We start from the raw sequence: 19,005 nt of genomic DNA, 5'->3' as shown, positions 1-19,005 counted from the left end.
CAGGTTTGTAAAATAGAGGGAGCTTAAATTGGGGGGGCACGTCTCTTAAAAGGAGGTTTTCACTGTCCAAGGCAAGGTAGTATTTCAGGTTGAAGGTGTTAATGCACGGATGTGAACATTTCTTGTGAGGTGTTAAGTCTGAGTGTCAAAGCAGTTTGCTTTCTGTTCTGTGTGTTTCCTGTGCTTATTTTTTTTATGCACTGCTGTCTATAACACTAGGTCAAAGTACAAAATACTTTAAAGCGTTCAAGATGTCTTACCTGCGTCGTCAGTAGCTGTCAATTCTGACTTGGGTAATATGTGTGGGCATGTGTTTGTGCATGTATGCGTTTGTGCATGTATGTATGCGTGTGTGTGCGTTCTTGCATGCATGTATGTGTGTGTGTTTGTATAGATAGAGATATAAGATTTTATATAGTTCTGTGAGGTTACCCTCAGATTTGTGTGTGCTTGTGTCACATCTGTGTACATGTGTTTGTGCGTGCAGAACCTGTATGAGAAACTTCAGAAGTGGAGCCATCATCACAACAGAGATGTCCTGCACCTTGGTGTAGCTGCCCTGGAGGCCTTCTTGAAACAGGTAGGACCTGTCTGGGCTTGAGAATAGACGATGTTTGGAAATAACTCTGTTGGGTTTGAATGGGCTGTGGAAGAGTGACCTTTACTTGCAAAACCTTGTACAAATATTTGAGAGGCCAATCACTGGCAAGGGGTGTTAAGGAAACAAGTGCGTGTTTCCACCTGTTTCCAACAGACCCCTCGCTAGTGATTGGCCCTCTCCTTGCATCTGCAAAGGACTGGGTGGCCGAGTGGTAACGCACTTGCGCTCGGAAGCGAGAGGTTGCGAGTTCGACCCTGGGTCAGGGCGGTAGCAATTTTCTCCCCCCTTAGGTGGTGGGTTCAAGTGCTAGTCTTTCGGATGAGACGAAAAATCGAGGTCCCTTCGTGTACACTACATTGGGGTGTGCACGTTAAAGATCCCACGATTGACAAAAGGGTCTTTCCTGGCAAAATTGTATTGGCATAGATAAAAATGTCCACCAAAATACCCGTGTGACTTGGAATAATAGGCTGTGAAAAGTAGGATATGCGCCAAAATAGCTGCGATCTGCTGGCCGATGTGAATGCGTGATGTATTGTGTAAAACAAATTCCATCTCACACGGCATAAATAAATCCCTGCGCCTTGAATATGTGTGCGATATAAATTGCATAAAATAAAAAAAATAAAAAATAAAAATAATAAATCCCTGCGCTTAGAACTGTACCCACGGAATACGCGCGATATAAGCCTCATATTGATTGATATTGATTGATCTGCGAATAAATTGAGGAGTAATCGAGCCCACTCCCAATTCTGTGTTTTCTAACCGCAAGGAGAAGCCATCAAATTGCCTTGAGAAATTCCAACATATGTGAGTCTGGCTGGATGTCTTTGCAACACACCCACCCCCTACCTGCACCAAGTCATTGCCTAGGGTCCATTGTGACCCTGTCCAGTTTTCTCAAAATAATGTCTTCAGCTGTTGTCCAGCCAGTTCATCATCATTACATGTACCTCTTGCATATGATTGCAGGTCTCAGAGACCATCACAGAGAGAGCACAGGAAGGAAACAAAGAGGGAGCAATTTTCAAGGTAAGCCTTGTTCTCTGCAAGTGGCGGGGAAATAGCTCAGTTGGTAGCGGTGCTGGCTTTAAAACCAGTTGTCGCTATCGGCGTTGGTTCGATCCCTGTGGTCGGCGAAGGATTTATTTGGCAGAGTCAACTTTGTGCAGACTCTCCTCGGTGTCCGAGCACCCCCATGTGCAGGTATGCGCACAAAAAAGTTCACAGCGAAAGTCTCAGGGCTTGGAAACATGAATGCAGCGGGGTGTTGCAGGTAGCTCTGTCTCCTCCTTGGGGATGAAGCTACCAGGGGAAGGGATTTTGTTGGAGGTGCGGGTAGAGGGGTAGCCCTCCCGGTGCTCCCCCTTGGACCTCCCTAGTCTAGGACCCTGGGTCTTCGCGAGGTGGCCTTTGTGGCGTAATCCCTCCGGACTAGCATAACGTTTCCCTATCCCAAGACCGACCGTTCGTGGTCTGTGACCACATCCTCTACGAGGTGACCCTATCAACTAGGCAGCGCAAGCCCCTAGGCGAAACACGGCGGATCTAGAGGAGAGAACCTCGATAAAAAACCTGAGCTGCCATGAAGACGGAGCATGTTGGCTGAGGACAGCGGGCAGACCTCCTGTGCCGACACCCATCTACAGGAGAAAACCAGGCATGCACGCATCAAACCCAACATGGCCATACATGGCCGGGAACGCAGAAGAAGAAGAAGAAGAAGAATGCAGCAAAAAAAATGGGTAGCGCCGTACTGTATGGCAGCTCACTTTCCCCAGAGAGAAAGCAACCTGAATTTCCATTAGGTTAACTGCACACGACTATAAAATCTTAAATCTTATCCTTCCAGGCTAGGAAAACTAGCTACTTTGAGCTATTTAATACTTCACTGTTCAAAAACTTTATTTGAATGGAAGCTGCTATGGGAGAGCTTCTTGAATAAGATTGATCCATAAGATGATCTGTATGCTCAGCATTTCTTGCACAACTTTTATTTACAAAAGTTTTTCTCATGGTTTTATGTTTTACGCTTAAGTGTTGAGGCTGTTGAAATGGATTCATACAGTTAAACAAAAAGAGAATACAACAGTTACCAGGTTTGGTACATAAAGCAACAAGTTGTGTAGTATATGTTCCAGAAAGTTTCAAGCATATCTTCAGGGGTTGAATCTGTAGTACAGACCTCAAGGCACTACATATCCTGGAACAATTCCTTTTGAAAAGGTTAGGAACTGATGCTATTTAACATAAGTAATGTCTTCCGCAGTTCTTCCTGCAAGAGTTCCGGACCACAATGAGTGACCCAGCGGCAACATCTAAGGAGGTTTCCATGGCTGTCAAGGGATACGGTCTTCTGGCGGCAGTATGTTCTACAACATTTTTTGGAAGGATAGATCCTGTCTTCTGAATTTCTTAGCCGTGTTTCATCCACATATTCCTTTGTAATCTTAATGCCTTAGTTGGAGGGTCTCTAGTAAATTCCAAAATTGACAGCGGCCTTGTTAGACAATACAAGGTGGTGTTTTTGTTGTTGTAACTTGCTGCTAGTTTTTTTTCTGATAATAATAATAATAATGGTATTTATATGACGCAAAATCCTAACATAGTTCTAAGCGCCTTCCAGCAATCAATGATATGGGTACAAGGTACAAAACATGCCCTTATATTCCTCGTTTTGAACCTTGCATTGGTGAAACTTTAACAGATAGTTTTATTCTTCTTCTTCTTCGTCGTCCGCTAGATAGTTTTATCATAAGAACCTTTTTTAATTCCTATTAACTCGATGTTCTTTAACTATATTTATACATAAATTCATATTGTAAAGCAGTATGCATTGTTAGAGGATTTTTTAGTAGCAGTGTTTAAATGTCGAAGCTGCTTTTCCCAGTTTTACCTAAGAGACCGACTGTATATTGTGTTATTGTATTTGTCAGACTTGATTGTACCAAGTCTCTACACATGTTGTAATGCGCTTAGAGCCAAATATTTTTGTTTTTTGTAAGGGATAGGCGTAATATAAATACACTTTATTATTATTAGTAACACCGGTGACTGATCCTCTTTGCCTACTTTTGGGGGGCTAAAGATGTTGCAGATAAAAAATTAAAGATGATTTATTATTTCTAAAAATGGTGTCTCCAGCCATGCCGTACCTTTCTGACTCCAGCCGATGTTCAGTTCATGTTCAGTGAGATGGTCACCAAATGTGAACAGGAGTTTCTCAGGTTAGTGGTAATTTTTTCAATTTGTTTATCTTTAGGTCACCAGTAGTGTATTAAAATTATCAAAACTACCAAACGGTTTTTGGCTCACGTAAGTGTAGCCTATGCGATTGTAACTTTGTCTGTCTGTGCGTGCGTGCGTATGTGAGTATGTGCGTGCATGCGTGCGTGTGTATGTCTGTGGTAGAAACTCTAACATTTGAAGACGTCACATTACATTGACGTCACATTATGACGTAAGAGGGTTAGACGTCACGCGAAGGAAGTACTGAAAGTCTTGGTCATTATTATTTTGAGCGGGCCGAGACTAGTTGGCAGTCGTGTCCCTGTAAGTAGGCTACATGCAGACAGACAGATCTAGATCTAGTGTCTCGCTTTCTTGCACGGTTTCACCTATGCTCTTTCTGTCTGTGTGTGTGTGTGTGTGTGTGTGTGTGTGTGTGTGTGTGTGTGTGTGTGTGTGTGTGTGTGTGTGTTACTGTTTGTCGATTTCTTATGTGAGCCTTGATGGCTTCGCCTCTTGTTATTTGGTAATATAAGTGTTTTGTGCACTTGGTTACACTTGTTTTTATCTCTCTTTTCTTCTACAATGGAACCCCCCTTTTACGACCTTCAACGATTTCTGAGAATTAGGTGTAAGAATGGGAGGTAAATTTACAGAGGTTAAGCACGTTCTATTGTTTTTGTGTGTGAAACGATTGTATACAGCGAAAATAAAACACGCTTAAACCAACATCTGAGAAAGGAAGGTCTTACGAAGAAGAAAGTCTTACATTGGGGAATCTTAAAAGGGATCCAACTGTATTTGCTTGTAACCCCTAATGGTTTTACTGTGAGGGCGTAAAACACAATTTGTCGTCTTATTTGCCTGTAATCCAGTGTTATGTGCCTTGCTGACTGAGAGTGTAATTTGTGTTGAGCAGCAGCCAGTTTTCAGACGACAAGCTGATGGGTCTGCCTGGCTACCTCCATGCCCTGGCCAACATCATCAAAGATGTGGATGAGGTAAGTAGTCACTTCATTATATTTAGTCAAGTTTTGACTAAATATTTTAACATCGAGGGGGAATCGAAACGAGGGTCGTGGTGTATGTGCGTGTGTGTGTGTGTGTGTCTGTGTGTGTGTGTAGAGCGATTCAGACTAAACTACTGGACCGATCTTTATGAAATTTGACATGAGAGTTCCTGGGTATGAAATCCCCATACGTTTTTTTCATTTTTTTGATAAATGTCTTTGATGACGTCATATCCGGCTTTTCGTGAAAGTTGAGGTGGCACTGTCACGCCCTCATTTTTCAACCAAATTGGTTGAAATTTTGGTCAAGTAATCTTCGACGAAGCCCGGACTTCGGTATTGCATTTCAGCTTGGTGGCTTAAAAATTAATTATAATTACATATTCTTACGCCGAATCACATAATTTGCATTGACCCACTTCGATGCTTAGGTTATGATAAAAGCTACCCCGTCTAGGTATAAGGGGAGCAACCCCAACTAAAAAAGTGACTGCACCAGCATGACTGACACCCTGGGTTACGTCCCATGTAGCCTACTACGTCATCAATGGTGCTGGTCACGTGATACCCCTTCAATCGACTACTATCACTCAAGGGTGACGGTTGTGTACGCTTTTGCTCTGGCTGGTTTTGTGTCTACGGCACCCTCCGGCCTCGGCCCCCGTCTACTTCTTGCTGGCTTGCAGCTGGTGAGATCGTTCATATTTTCTTGTATGTTTTATTGCTTCTGCTGTGAATTTCGCATGTCTGTTGGACTCTGAAGTTTTCAGCAGTTGTTTGGCTTCCTCACGGTCGCCATTTGCTTTAGCACGTTGTCTGGCTTCTGTTGTTTTAGCCGTGTTCGGTCTATTAACGCTGTTGTAGCTTGCTTTGTAGCTGCCGTCGGTAGCTGTTACGTATGTGCTTATCTATTTGCGTGCTTGCTTCTGAAATGTTTGTGTCTGTACGGACTTTATTATTTTCAGACTTGTGGCTTCCTCTTTGGTCGCCATTTTTAGCTAGCATGTTGTTGTTATGTTGATTTTTCGTCCGTACTCGGACGCTTAACTCTTCGTATAGCTAGTTGTTTAGCTGCCTTTGGTAGCTCCTTAACTGGTTTTAGCTGCCCTCTTTGCTGGCTTCTGAAAGGTTGGCGTCCGTTCGGACTTTGCTAGTTTCAGTTGTTTGTTTATTTTTCTCTCGGTGCTTACATGGCCGTTAATGAGAATTAGAGGGAGCTAAGGCGGAGGGTTAGGGCTTGGGCCCTGCTAAGCTCTATCCCTCAGCAGCCTCTTCTTTTGAAGAACTCCGTTGTTGTTCATGTTGGCACAATTTTAGGCAATTTTTTACGTTGTTCTGTGCCGTTTTTTTCTGTTACGGACGATTGGCCGTCTGGCTCTCAGCCGTCCGTTTTGGCCTCTAGGGCTGTCGTTTTACGTCTGTTTCGGCTCCAGAGTCTAGGGCTCTGGGGTCTGCACTTATCTTTTGCTTATTTCCAGAAATAGATTCCCTCGTTCGCGAGGTTTGCAGCGGCGGACTTCGTCGCCAGCTCTGCCCCCCGCCTGGGGGTTAGGCGACGTTCTCTCCTTCAGACTCTGGGTCTTCTCCGGACCAGGCTGCTGTCCACCGTGATGTTTCTGGACGGTCCCTTGGGGATCTTCTTCTCCTCTTCCTGGCCGGCATTTGTTGCCTTCCGCTTGCGGTAGCGCAACAGTGCATGTCCCTCCGGGGATCCGGCCACAACAAGGTTGGTGTCTGCAGCAGCCGTTTACGGCAGCTGCACTTCCGGTTTCCGGAATCGGATGTTCTCCTGCTAGTGAGCAGACGGTGTTCACGTCAGGTCTGAACCTCTCCGTACTCCAGCAGTCGGTTCCGACAGCTGGGCTTCCTGCTGTTGCAGGAAGTAGGGGTTCACCGTCTAGTGAGCAGACGGTGTTCACGTCCGGGCCGAACCCCGCCTTACGTCAGCAGTCGTCCGCGACAGCTGCTTCCGGCTCAGGCCGGAAGTAAAAGGCTCACTGGCTAGTGTTCGGACTACGTTCACGTCCGGTTTGAGCCTTGCCTTACGTCAGCAGTCGTCCGCGACAGCTGCGCTTCCGGTTCCGGCCGGAAGTGTAGGTTCACCGGTAGTGCACAGGCTGCTGTCACGTCCGGTTTGGGCCTTACCCTACGTCAGCAGTCGTCAGCGTCAGCTGGGCTTCCGGTTCCGGCCGGAAGTGTAGGTTCACTGGTTAGTGCTCAGGCTGCTGTCACTTCTGGTTCGAGCCTTTACCTACTTCAGCAGTCGTCCGCGACAGCGCCGCTTCCGGTTACGGCCGGAAGCGTAGGTTCACTGGTTAGTGTACAGACTGCTGTCACGTCCGGTTTCGAGCCTTGCCCTACGGCGGCAGTCGTACGCGACGGCTGTGCTTCCAGTTCCGGCTGGAAGTATCGGTTCACTGGTTAGTGCACAGGCTACTGGCACGTTCAGTTTGAACCTTGCCTTACGGCGGCGGTCGTACGCGACCTCTGCTCTTCTGGCTGCGGACGGAAGTGTGAGCTCACCGGTTAGTGCACAGGCTGCTGTCACTTCTGGTTCGAGCTTGCCCTACTTCAGCAGTCGTCCGCGACAGCTTTGCTTCTGGTTCCGGCTGGAAGCGTAGGTTCACTGGTTAGGGCACAGACTACGGTCACGTTCAGTTTGATCCTTGCCTTATGTCGGCGATCTTACGCGACCTCTGCGCTTCTGGCTCCGGCCGGAAGTGGGGGGCTCACTGGATAGTGGACCTGCTATGGTCCCATCTGGTTTGAGTCTGGTTTTCTCGTCAGCAGTGCCCTTTGGGCTTGCAGGCTCCCTGCCTCAGGCGGATTAGCAGCTACCACACACTTCGGTAGTGGGTTCTGCCGTTCTCCTCACTTCCTGTGCCTTTGGTCTTCGACGCCTCTCATCCTCCTCTTAGTCAGGGGTGAAGTTTGGCCGTTGACTTGCAGGAAAGGGGCTTCAGGCTCCGGCCTTCCCAGCTTCGGGACATTAGCGGCTCAGAGGAAGTTGCCTTTGCCCAGGATGTCCCGGAGTTTGCTGTCGTCTTTTGCCCCTCTGCGTGCACCTTTGCCGGTCACGCCGGAACTTCTTCTTTGGGGAACGTTTCGAGTCCCCTGCTCTCTGAGCAGACTCTCTTCCCCTCTGAGGAAGTGGGCAGACAGCTTTTGGAACTTGCTTCCATTTCGGAGACACTCCTTTACGGAGTCCTTGGCGCCCTTTACACTCAGTAAAGAGCAGGACGCAGGGGATGCTTTCTCCACCTTTGCTAGGGCGATTTTAGAGCGGAGAAGGCCCTCCTCTCTGCACAATGCCCAGACGGTCATGTACAGACGGGACTTGTTCCTCGCCCATTCCTAGTTTGTGGGGAATCAATGAGAGACACCCTTAGTTCTTCACCCTTGGTGGATGGGTCTCTCTTCGGCCTCCTGGCCTCTAAGGCCTCCTGGCCTTCAAGTCCTCCTGGCCTCCTGGTCTCTGAAGCCTCCTGGCCTCTAAGGCCTCCTGGCCCCCAAGGCCTCCTGGCCTCCTGGTCTCCAAGGCCTCCTGGCCTCCCAGGCCTCTAAGGCCTCCTGGCCTCCAAGGTCTCCTGGCCTCCCAGGCCTCTAAGGCCTCCAAGGTCTCCTGGCCTCAAGGCCTCCTGGCCTCCTGGTCGCCAAGGCCTCCTGGTCTCCAAGGCCTCCTGGCCTCCCAGGCCTCTAAGGCCTCCTGGCCTCCAAGGTCTCCTGGCCTCCAAGGTCTCCTGGCCTCCAAGGCCTCCTGGCCTCCAAGGCCTCCTGGCCTCTAAGGCCTCCTGGCCTCTAAGGTCCCCTGGCTTCCAAGGCCTCCTGGCCTCCTGGCCTCTAAGGCCTCCTGGTCTCCAAGGCCTCATGGCCTCTAAGGCCTCCTGGCCTCCTAGGCCTTCTGGCCTCTAAGGTCTCCTGGCATCCAAGGCCTCCCTGGCCTCCTGGCCTCCAAGGAGATAAAGATTTGTAGGGACCTTCAGGTCTCTTCTTTTGCTCTTCAAGCTTTGAAGCAGCAAAACGGGCTCTACCTAAGCAGACTCAGCTTTTCAGGCTAAGTCCTCAGCTCAGGTTTATCCGGAGAGGTTCTTCCTTTCACAGACGTCTTAGTCTGTGCTTTTTGGGAACAACAGCCGGCATTAGGGCATCCGGGTTTTTTAGCCTCGGCTGGTGCAACAGCCATTTCATCCGTTGGTGGTGGTGGTTGTTGTTTGCTCTTTTGGACTCGGTCCTTGTGGGTCTTTCGCCGTTTTAGACTCTGTCTTTCTCTAGCGATCGGACTGGTTCTGGTGTTTCGTCCAAACTTAAGGTTTACTTGAGTTGGCCTCGGAAGTTACATTCAGATTTTACTGAGTTTGCATTGGTTTTAGCAATGCATGGTGAGGGGTCATTCTTGTGGCCTATCACTTTTCTCAGCTTTATTGGCTAACCCTCCCCTTTCGGTGGAGGTCTAGTTAATTTCCTGGTTTCTTGGTGCGGGCTTTCAGCCCAGCATCTTTGATGGCGGGTCTACGGGCGTTCCGGCTCTCAGCCTTAGCTCGTGTAATAGTCTCCTGCCTGGCATGGGCGACTACGGTCTCCGTGTCTCTAGAATTTGTGTCTTCCTCTTCTCCCTCATCCTACCATGAGGCGAGTCGGGTCGACTTCCGGTGGGGTGGGTTGCCTGTTAAGGTCACCCTTCTACCACTTGCATCTATTTCGGACTCTTGCCTGTTGTGTTCCGTGTCTGATTCTCGGTTCTGAGGTATCAGACGTGTTTGGTTTTTTAGCCAGACTCAGGAATTTTCTGGGCTCGGTCGGCCGCGATATTTGCTTCGGGCCCTTCTTCTTGAGGACTCTCGTTCAGGGAGTCTTAAGGCTGGTTAGCTTCACAGTTTTCTGTTTTCCTTTCCAGTCTCGTTTCTGTTTTGGGTTTTTGATTTTCTTTCATTTACCTACAAGCAGACTGCTTTGTGATCACTCTGACCTTAGTCATTTCGGTTAGAGTCACCGGTCACATCAGGCTTTGGCCACCGCGTTCTCCGCTCTGCTGGCGGCTTACACTTTTCGTAGGCCGCTTCTTCCTCTGTTTACCTCCCTCTGTGCTTCTGCATGGACTGGTAGTGGACTTCTGGTGACCGTCTCTTCTGAGTTGTTTCTTTGAGTTTGACTCTGGTTTTTTGTACTCAGACGTCTCTCTCTCTTTCTAGGAAACAGGTCACTCCTCTCTGGAGCTGACCGTTATCTCTCCGGCCTTTCGGGCCTCTCTCCATGCCAAGGCTTTTTCTTTGGCATGATTGTCTTACGGTCCTGGGGAAGGTTGGTGCTTTTCATTTATGATCGGTCAACCTTACGCTTAGTCGTTTCCAGGGTTTTTGGCATTTCCTTCCAATAGTAAGGGGGGGGGGGGCAGCTTGTCTGTCCCTCTACTCGGCTCGGGTTATTCAAGACTTGAGCCCCTTTCTGGGCTGTTTTTTATGGTTCAGGAGATGGGAAGAAGTGCTGAGCACAGCTTACGGGCTCTCTGATGCTGTCTTTCGCATTTTTTGCCTGAGCGGCATTGCGACTGTCTTTTAGGTTGGTTCTCGGTCCTCGTTCTGTCTTTTGGCAGTGGGCCAGTTCCTGGCAAGGGTTTTAGAGTGAGCTAGATGTTTTCTTTCTCACCGGCTCTTTCCCTGATGTTTGGCAGTGGGCCTGTTTTTTGGCGAGGGATTCTCTTTCCCTCCGCCTTGGCGTCGCTTTCGGCTATCTTTCCCCTAGGCTCAGCCCGAGCTCTTTTTCCAGGGCCTGGGCCTCCTCCTCGGCCGTTTTACGGTCTGGGAGGTTGGATGATGTCCTGCACACAGCTTACTGGTGCTCGGCTTTTGTCTTTATCAGTTTAATAGGGAGACATTGCTGCCTTGGGCCTCTTCCTTGGCCGTCTTGCGGTCCCACAGAATGAGCGAAGTTTTGAATACAGCTTATTGGTGATCAGACGATGTATTCATCAGCTTTTATCTGAGAGACATCGCTTCGCTCTGTAACGTTGGATCTAGGTCCCTGCCTGCCTTGGCGGCAGCGGGCCAGTGCATTTCCAGAAATTGATGGTGAGTTTGAACTTTTTTGATCTTACCCACCGCCTGGTTGGAGTTATCTGCAATTAAATTACATATCTTACCCAACTCACATATAGCAATTAACCCATAGTTCAGTGCTGATACCGCTGTACGCGTCCCCTTAGCAACAAGGAAGACGCCTCTAAAAAAGAGTGACCGAGACCCGTAAGGGTATCCAGGCCAGCCCGTAAGGGAGGCTGCCTTCCATATGCGCGCGCATATGCCGCCATCTTGTCATTCTACTCTCAGCGCTCAGTGGAGCTGGTCGTGTTTGGTACGCTCCGGCTGTGTTTTCAGCCTACTTGCTTGGTCTTCCAGACCTGGTTTGTGTTCCCCTTGGTGTCTTCTTGTCACCGGACTTCGCATTTGCTGTTGAGGTGAGATCTTTCCATTTTTTTACCTGAATTTTGGCGGCATTGTTGGCTTGTTTTCGGACTTACAAAATTTTTTCCAAATTTGTTTGTGAGTTGTTTTCATCATGGCCGACAATGCGGACGGGAAGAGGTCAACATCTAAACATGTAGCTGCTTCGCCCTCTCCTGTTAAGAAAAGCTCTAGAAGTTCTAGAAGTTCTAAAACGCACGGCGATACGCCCGTGTCTCTTTCGGGTTCAGAATCCAAAAAATGTAGTGATGTTGTTGTTGGCGTGCCCGGAGTTTCCGGTTCGTCTGCTAAACCTACGGAGAAGCCCTTGCTCGGGGTTAAGCATGTTGTAGGGGATGTCTCGCCTGTAGGTTCTGGGCTTGCATCTGCGGATTTTGCTTCTTTGCTTTTGACATTAAGCTCTCAGGTTTCGGCCTTAGCGGCTGAAGTTTCGTCAACTAAGGCGGAGATACGTGCGCTGCCGGCAGGGGTCGGTGGTACGTCGTCGCTGGCCAGTGTGCGTTTGCCTCCCTCTGCTACTGTTACGAGGGCGGACGTGCATGCGTCTCAGGATGGGATCTCTCAGGCTCCCGTGGGGTCTCCGGCCGGTGTCCGTTCTTCTTCACAAGGTATGTGCACTCCACGTGAGCGTTGTCTTGAGGGAGTAGCCTCGGGTCTCATCCCAGGTGAAAGTTCTGAAACATCGGCTGATATCCACCGCTTAGTCGGGGTGTCAGTGGGTGCGAAGAGCCCTGACAAGCGAACAGATGTTCCTATTCTTCCTGGCCGTAGTCAGGTTGAAGGGCATCTGCTTCCGCCCAGGGGGCAGGAAGTTGGTGGTAGTATGGCTGGCTCTGGACTTGACTCTGTTAGTCAGTACGGGGACCAGTCTCCGGAGTGCACGGAAGGGCACGAAGGCTACCTGGATGACGGTGCCGCCTCTCAGGCTGAAGGTGCTGGATTCTTTTTGCCACGGCAGCTGCCAGATGCGGTGGCTCTGGCGGCTGGAGTGGCTTCGAAATATCTCGAGGAGGAGGTGGCGGTGAACAAATCTCAGTTTGTCCATCCTCCTTCTGCCTTAGGGGATTTCAGGAGTGCTAAGGAACCGAAAAGTTCGTTCCGATTCCGGGAGTCCCCCTCTGTGGCGGTCGAGATGTCGAAGGTTTTTGCGAAAGGTCGAGCTATGTCCGATGCCTTTCCGCTGTTGTCACAGCATGGGGAGGCGCCGGAGGTGGTGGGCCCCTGGTTGGCTAAAGCGGGTCAACACGTTCCTTGTTCTGCGCTCTCAAAGAGCTCTAAACTGTCGGTTCGTCCCGTCGCTCTACTTGACTCTTTCGCTTTGCCGAGATCAGTTCTACCGGTGACTCCGGAACTGCTTTCTCTGCGGGAGGACGGGTATGCCAGGGATAGATCAGTCCCTTACACGGAGTCTGCTCTTCAGGCTTTGGAGGAGACGGGTAGATCTCTGCTCGAGTTGGGTTCCGTCTCTAGTTCTCTCCAACGCTCTTTGTCTAGGTCTATCGCTTCATCGTTAGACCCGTTTGAGTTCCGTTACGACGCCTCCCAGGAGGATGTGACAACTCTGTTGGCGACGCTTGCCAAGGTCTCTCAGGAACAATTGAGCTTGGCAGCCAGGCTTTACGGGCATGCTGTACATTCCCGCAGAACTGCCTTTTTGGCGGGTTCAAAGATCCGAGACAGGGGTACCATTGACAGACTTAAGGTATCCCCGTTTACGGAAGGGTCGCTGCTGGGTACTTCCTCTTTGGACGCTTTGCAGAAGGAAACCCAGGACGCTAGGGATCTGGCTATTGCAAGGATTGCTCACCACGGCTTTCAGAAGGTTCAGAGCAAGCCTACCTCCCAGAGTAAGGCTCAGCCTTCTTCGTCTGGGGGGGGCAAGATGCAAAATCAGTCCACCTCTTTTCGGGGTAGGGGGCGAGGCGCGCCTTACCCGAAGAGAGGCTCCTTTGGGGGTTCTCGGGGGTCGGGGCACAAGCCTCACCCCCAATGAGGGTCTCCCGAGCCACTATTCCCAGTAACCCCCGCCGTGGTGGCGGCGGGTGGCCCCTCCAGGGCCTTGGCCGCCTGGACACGCCTGGTGTCCAGCCGGTGGATTTTGGGAATAGTGCGTTCGGGATTCCGTCTCCTCTGGGCAGAGGGGAAGGCACCTCTGTCCAGGATACCTCCGCCTTTCAGATATCCCGTGGACCCGGAAGCCAAGTCAGCCGTTCATGCGGAGGTGGCTTCCCTACTCCTGAAGGGTGCGATAGAGGAAGTTCGAGATCGAGAGTCCCTCGGCTTTTACGGCAGGCTGTTCGTGGTGCCCAAAGCCTCAGGGGCATGGAGGCCTGTTTTGGACCTGTCCACCCTGAACAAATACCTACGGGTAGTCAAGTTTGTCATGGAGACTCCTCTCTCTGTAAGGGAAGCTCTGCGTCCGGGAGATTGGGCCACGTCGGTGGATCTCACCGACGCATATTTCCATGTGCTCATGCATGTTCAAGACAGGAAATGGCTGCGCTTTCTGTGGGGCGAGAAAGTGTTTCAATTTCGGGCACTCCCCTTCGGGCTTTCCCTGGCCCCCTGGATCTTCACGCTGGTCGTTCGCCAGCTTTGCTCCCTTGTCAGACAAGAGGGGGTACGCCTACGGGCGTATTTAGACGATTGGTTGAATCTGCATCAGGACCAGTACATGTGCAGAACTCAGACTGCGAGGGTTCTCGACCTGGCGGCTCAGCTGGGCTTTACAGTCAATCTAGGGAAGTCAGAGTTAGAACCATCCCAACGCTTCACTTACCTGGGCATGGATTTCGATACGGTGGAGTGGTTAGTCCGTCCCTCTCAAAAGAGGGTGGACAAGCTTCAGAACTTGGTTCGCTCGTTGAAAGGAAGGAGTGTGTCCACGGCCCGGGAGTTGTCCTCCCTACTGGGGCAGATGGAATCGATGGCTCCCCTTGTGCCTCTAGGCAGGGTCCACAAGAGGCCGTTTCAGGCGGCTTTGAGGAGGCAGTGGGACCAAGCCTCTCAGGGCTGGAATGTTCGCATAGGACTGGGGAGTTGGTTCAACAACACTACAAGTGTTTGGCTGCTCCCCTGGGTCTCTCAGGGTGTTCCGATCGTTCCTCCGGCGCCGGAGAACATTCTTGTTACAGATGCATCCATGACAGGCTGGGGTGCTCATCTGGCCGATCAGACAGCCTCAGGTCTGTGGGATCTCTCCCTAGCTCCACAGCACATAAACGTGCTGGAGCTGGAGGCTGTGTCTCTGGGTTTACAGGCTTTCCTGCCGCTTCTGGGGGGCAGTCATGTTCAAGTCCACACGGACAATACGACTGTGGCCGCTTACATAAATCGGCAGGGGGGCACACGCTCGCAGAAGCTGTCGGAGAGCGCTTGCCGTCTGTTGGTTTGGTGCAGCTCGCACAACATACTTCTCTCAGCCAAGTACCTGAAGGGCACGCTCAATGTTTTGGCGGATGCCCTCAGTCGGGGGGACAAGGTTCTGCACTCAGAATGGACCCTCTCCCACCAGGTGTTGGACCGCCTTTGGGTTCAAGTAGACAAGCCTTGCATAGATCTGTTTGCAACGAGATTCTCCACCAGGCTTCCCCTTTTCGTCTCACCGTTCCCGGACCCTCTGGCGTGGGTGGTGAACGCGTTGGATCTGGATTGGTCAAATCTGCAGGCGTATGCTTTTCCTCCGTTTTGCCTGCTAGGGAAGGTAGTAAGAAAAGTGGATCTGGAAAAGCCAGCGCTGGTGCTGGTTGCTCCTCTTTGGCCCAGCCAGCACTGGTATCCGGACCTTCTGCGGCTGGCAGTGCGCCCACCCATTCCTCTAGGCGTTCGAAGGGGCGACCTGTTACAGCCCAGGTCAGGGGTCCCGCACGAGAATCCGCAAGCGTTGCAGCTTCACGGCTGGATTCTGTCAGAATCGCTCTGCGTCGTGCCGGGGCCTCGGCCACAACTTTGAAACTGGTACAGAAAGCACACAGAGACTCAACTAGCTCCGTTTACTCTTCTCATTGGGCTGCATGGGCCAAGTGGTGCTCTGAGAATAAGGTTCAACATCTTTCCCCAAGGTCCATGGAGGTAGCCAACCACCTCTCTTGGTTGGCTAGTAGGGGGGTCTCTCCTTCTTCACTGCGAGTTAGAAGGTCTGCGATTTCTTCCACTCTTAGACAGCTCGGTCGCAAGATCAATCTTGACGGCGTCATTTCAAGCGTGCTTAAGGGAGCTGCCCTTGACGCAGCTCTCTCAAGATCACAGCTCCCTGCCTGGGATCTGTTTGTGGTTCTCCGTTTCCTTGCATCGGAGGACTTTGAGCCTCTCCGGTTGGCTAGTTTACCTAATTTGACGAGAAAAACTCTGTTTTTGGTCTTGCTGGCCACGGCTAGGAGGGGTAGCGAGGTGCACGCACTTTCTGGTCTCGCTAAAGATATTTCCCTGGAGAGGGATGGCTCCTACTCTTTGAGATTTACGTCTAATTTTCTCGCTAAAAATCAAAAGCCCGGTCAGGCTTCGCCTTGCATTCGTATTCCACCCTTGAGCGATATACTCGCTCCTGGAGACCCCGATCTGTCAAATTGTCCTGTCAGGGCGTTAAGCAGCTACCTGTCTAGGTCTTCGCCGATTCGCTCGGAAACTCAGAAATTATTGTTTATATCCCTCAACACTGTGCGAGCGAAGGATATCTCGAAGGTCACCTTGACTAAATGGGTTTCACTGACCATTAAGCAAGCGTATGGATGGTGGCAACGCCAGTCTGGCGAGGTCAGGGCGGTGCTTCCTCTTACGTCAGCCAGGACGCACGAAGCGAGGGCTTGGGCGTCTTCTGTGGCCGTGCTTCGCTCAGGGCGCCTATCAGAGGTCCTGGCGGCGGCTTATTGGAAATCTGAGGACGTGTTCATCAATTTTTATTTGAGAGACATTGCTGCAAGGCGGCAAGATGGCAGTGCGGCTTTGCCGGCTCTCGTGGCTGCAGGGCAGGTCCTGCGGTCTTAAGTTGGTAAGTACCCTCCTCCTATAGTAGCAATCTGCTATATGTGAGTTGGGTAAGATATGTAATTTAATTAAAAATTTTAGTAATAAATTTTCATTTGATTAATATACTTACCCAACTCACATCGTTTATTCCCTCCCGCCTCCCCGCTGTGGGGGGTATGGGGGTCTAAAAAAGTAGTGAGTTGGGCTTCGTGTAGAATGACAAGATGGCGGCATATGCGCGCGCATATGGAAGGCAGCCTCCCTTACGGGCTGGCCTGGATACCCTTACGGGTCTCGGTCACTCTTTTTTAGAGGCGTCTTCCTTGTTGCTAAGGGGACGCGTACAGCGGTATCAGCACTGAACTATGGGTTAATTGCTATATGTGAGTTGGGTAAGTATATTAATCAAATGAAAATTTATTACTAAAATTTTTAAATTATGTGATTCGGCGTAAGAATATGTAATTATAATCGAAAATTTTTATCTAAATTTTGATTTGATTAATATACTTACCCGAATCACATAAGTAATTCCCTCCCGCCTGCCCCGCTCGATATTTTTAGTATGCTATTAGTCGATTGAAGGGGTATCACGTGACCAGCACCATTGATGACGTAGTAGGCTACATGGGACGTAACCCAGGGTGTCAGTCATGCTGGTGCAGTCACTTTTTTAGTTGGGGTTGCTCCCCTTATACCTAGACGGGGTAGCTTTTATCATAACCTAAGCATCGAAGTGGGTCAATGCAAATTATGTGATTCGGGTAAGTATATTAATCAAATCAAAATTTAGATAAAAATTTTCGATTAATGACTTTGGTCATTAAAAATCTGAAAATTGTAAAAAAAATTAAAAATTTATAAAACGATTCAAATTTACGTTTATCTTATTCGCCATCATTTGCTGATTCCAAAAACATATAAATATGTTATATTCGGATTAAAAACAAGCTCTGAAAATTAAATATATAAAAATTATTATCAAAATTAAATTGTCCAAATCAATTTAAAAACACTTTCATCTTATTCCTTGTCGGTTCCTGATTCCAAAAACATATAGATATGATATGTTTGGATTAAAAACACGCTTAGAAAGTTAAAACAAAGAGAGGTACAGAAAAGCGTGCTATCCTTCTTAGCGCAACTACTACCCCGCTCTTCTTGTCAATTTCACTGCCTTTGCCATGAGCGGTGGACTGACGATGCTACGAGTATACGGTCTTGCTGAAAAATGGCATTGCGTTCAGTTTCATTCTGTGAGTTCGACAGCTACTTGACTAAATATTGTATTTTCGCCTTACGCGACTTGTTTTTCTTATTAAGTTATCTTTGGTTCTGCAGCGAAACACCAAGTGTGTTGTTCCATTCATAAATTCATTGTAACGGCATTCACTCCTGCTGGTTTGTTCAGTGCACGGTGTTTGTTGCAGGTGTCGGAGACGTACGCCTTGACCCTGGAGCAGCTGTTGGTGGTGTTGCTGGAGAACGTGCCCAAGATGCACAGACCGTACCACTTCACCTGCCTCAAGACCATTCTGCACCTGCTGCTAGCTCTGCAGACACATGGCAACACTTTCAGCAAGGTTCTCGCAGGATTTGGTGAGACTTCTATTAATTTGGAGGGGTGGGGAGAGGGTGGGGGAGTTTTTTTTTTAAGGCAAGTGTTTTTACTCGGCACTAATGCATCAGACACACAGCAACACTTTCAACAAGGTTCTTGCAGGATTTGGTTAGATTTCTATGAATTTGGAGAAATCAGTTATTAGCTACTTTTAAATTCTACCCAGCAAAAGGAAGTGCATGACTAGTGGATTGACAAAATCTTGTGTGAAAATCAGTTCTACCCTTCTGTTTTTAGTGTACCAAGGTGTCATCCGCACCTGTTCTCACCCGGTTGCCATAGAGTCCGAGGAGGAAGAGGAGGAGAGGGCCAACGATGCAGAAGACCTGAATGTCCGTCGCATTACCTACAGGGACTTCCTGGAACTGTGGTCTGGGCTGCTTGAGAGTGTCAAAGTCAAGGTGAGTCTTTCGGATGAGACGAAAAACCGAGGTCCCTTCGTGTACACTACATTGGGGTGTGCACGTTAAAGATCCCACGATTGACAAAAGGGTCTTTCCTGGCTAAATTGTATAGGCATAGATAAAAAATGTCAACCAAAATACCTGTGTGACTTGGAATAATAGGCCGTGAAAAGTAGGATATGCGCCGAAATGGCTGCGATCTGCTGGTCGATGTGAATGCGTGATGTATTGTGTATAAAATGCCATCTCACACGGCATAAATAGATCCCTGCGCCTTGAGTCCGAGTCTGGAGATACCCGCGCGATATAAGACTTCATATAAATAAAAAATAAACGTGAGCCAAGGGTTGGTGAGATAGCGCTGGAAACAAGTCTATCGCTATCGGCGCGGAATTGACCCCTATGTTTGGCGTGAGATTTATTTCTCAGAGTCAACTTTGTGCAAAATTTCCTCGGTGTCAGAGCACCCCCATGCATGCATGGGCACAATAAAGGACACTTGCACTTTTGTCTGTGTCTGTCATTGTTAACCAACATATATACCTGTCATGACAGGCTGACTCCAGTGAAGAGACACTTTTGGCTGGTCTGTCATTGTTAACCAACATATATACCTGTCATGACAGGCTGACTCCAGTGAAGAGACACTATTGGCTGGTCTCAAGGGTGCCCTTTCATCGCAGGTTCCACTGTATGATCTAAGTGAGCAAAAGGA

General features: G+C 49.3%; 1 protein-coding gene across 1 annotated transcript in view; it reads left to right on the top strand.

The window, feature by feature from the left end:
* The window catches only part of LOC138954602 (DNA-dependent protein kinase catalytic subunit-like), a 177,750-nt gene that overhangs the window by 15,138 nt on the left and 143,607 nt on the right, over positions 1-19,005 (top strand). Inside the window, exons 9-15 of the mRNA XM_070326407.1 lie at positions 488-580; positions 1,577-1,636; positions 2,874-2,969; positions 3,749-3,831; positions 4,752-4,833; positions 17,696-17,864; positions 18,124-18,287. Coding sequence (XP_070182508.1) covers positions 488-580; positions 1,577-1,636; positions 2,874-2,969; positions 3,749-3,831; positions 4,752-4,833; positions 17,696-17,864; positions 18,124-18,287 — 747 coding nt within the window. The remainder of the gene's footprint in view (positions 1-487; positions 581-1,576; positions 1,637-2,873; positions 2,970-3,748; positions 3,832-4,751; positions 4,834-17,695; positions 17,865-18,123; positions 18,288-19,005) is intronic.

This window comes from Littorina saxatilis, linkage group LG2, assembly GCF_037325665.1.
Source record: "Littorina saxatilis isolate snail1 linkage group LG2, US_GU_Lsax_2.0, whole genome shotgun sequence".
In the NCBI taxonomy this organism is placed as follows: Eukaryota; Metazoa; Mollusca; class Gastropoda; order Littorinimorpha; family Littorinidae; genus Littorina; species Littorina saxatilis.
Note: the sequence above shows the minus strand (reverse complement) of the source record. Positions and strands in the feature narration are given on the sequence as shown.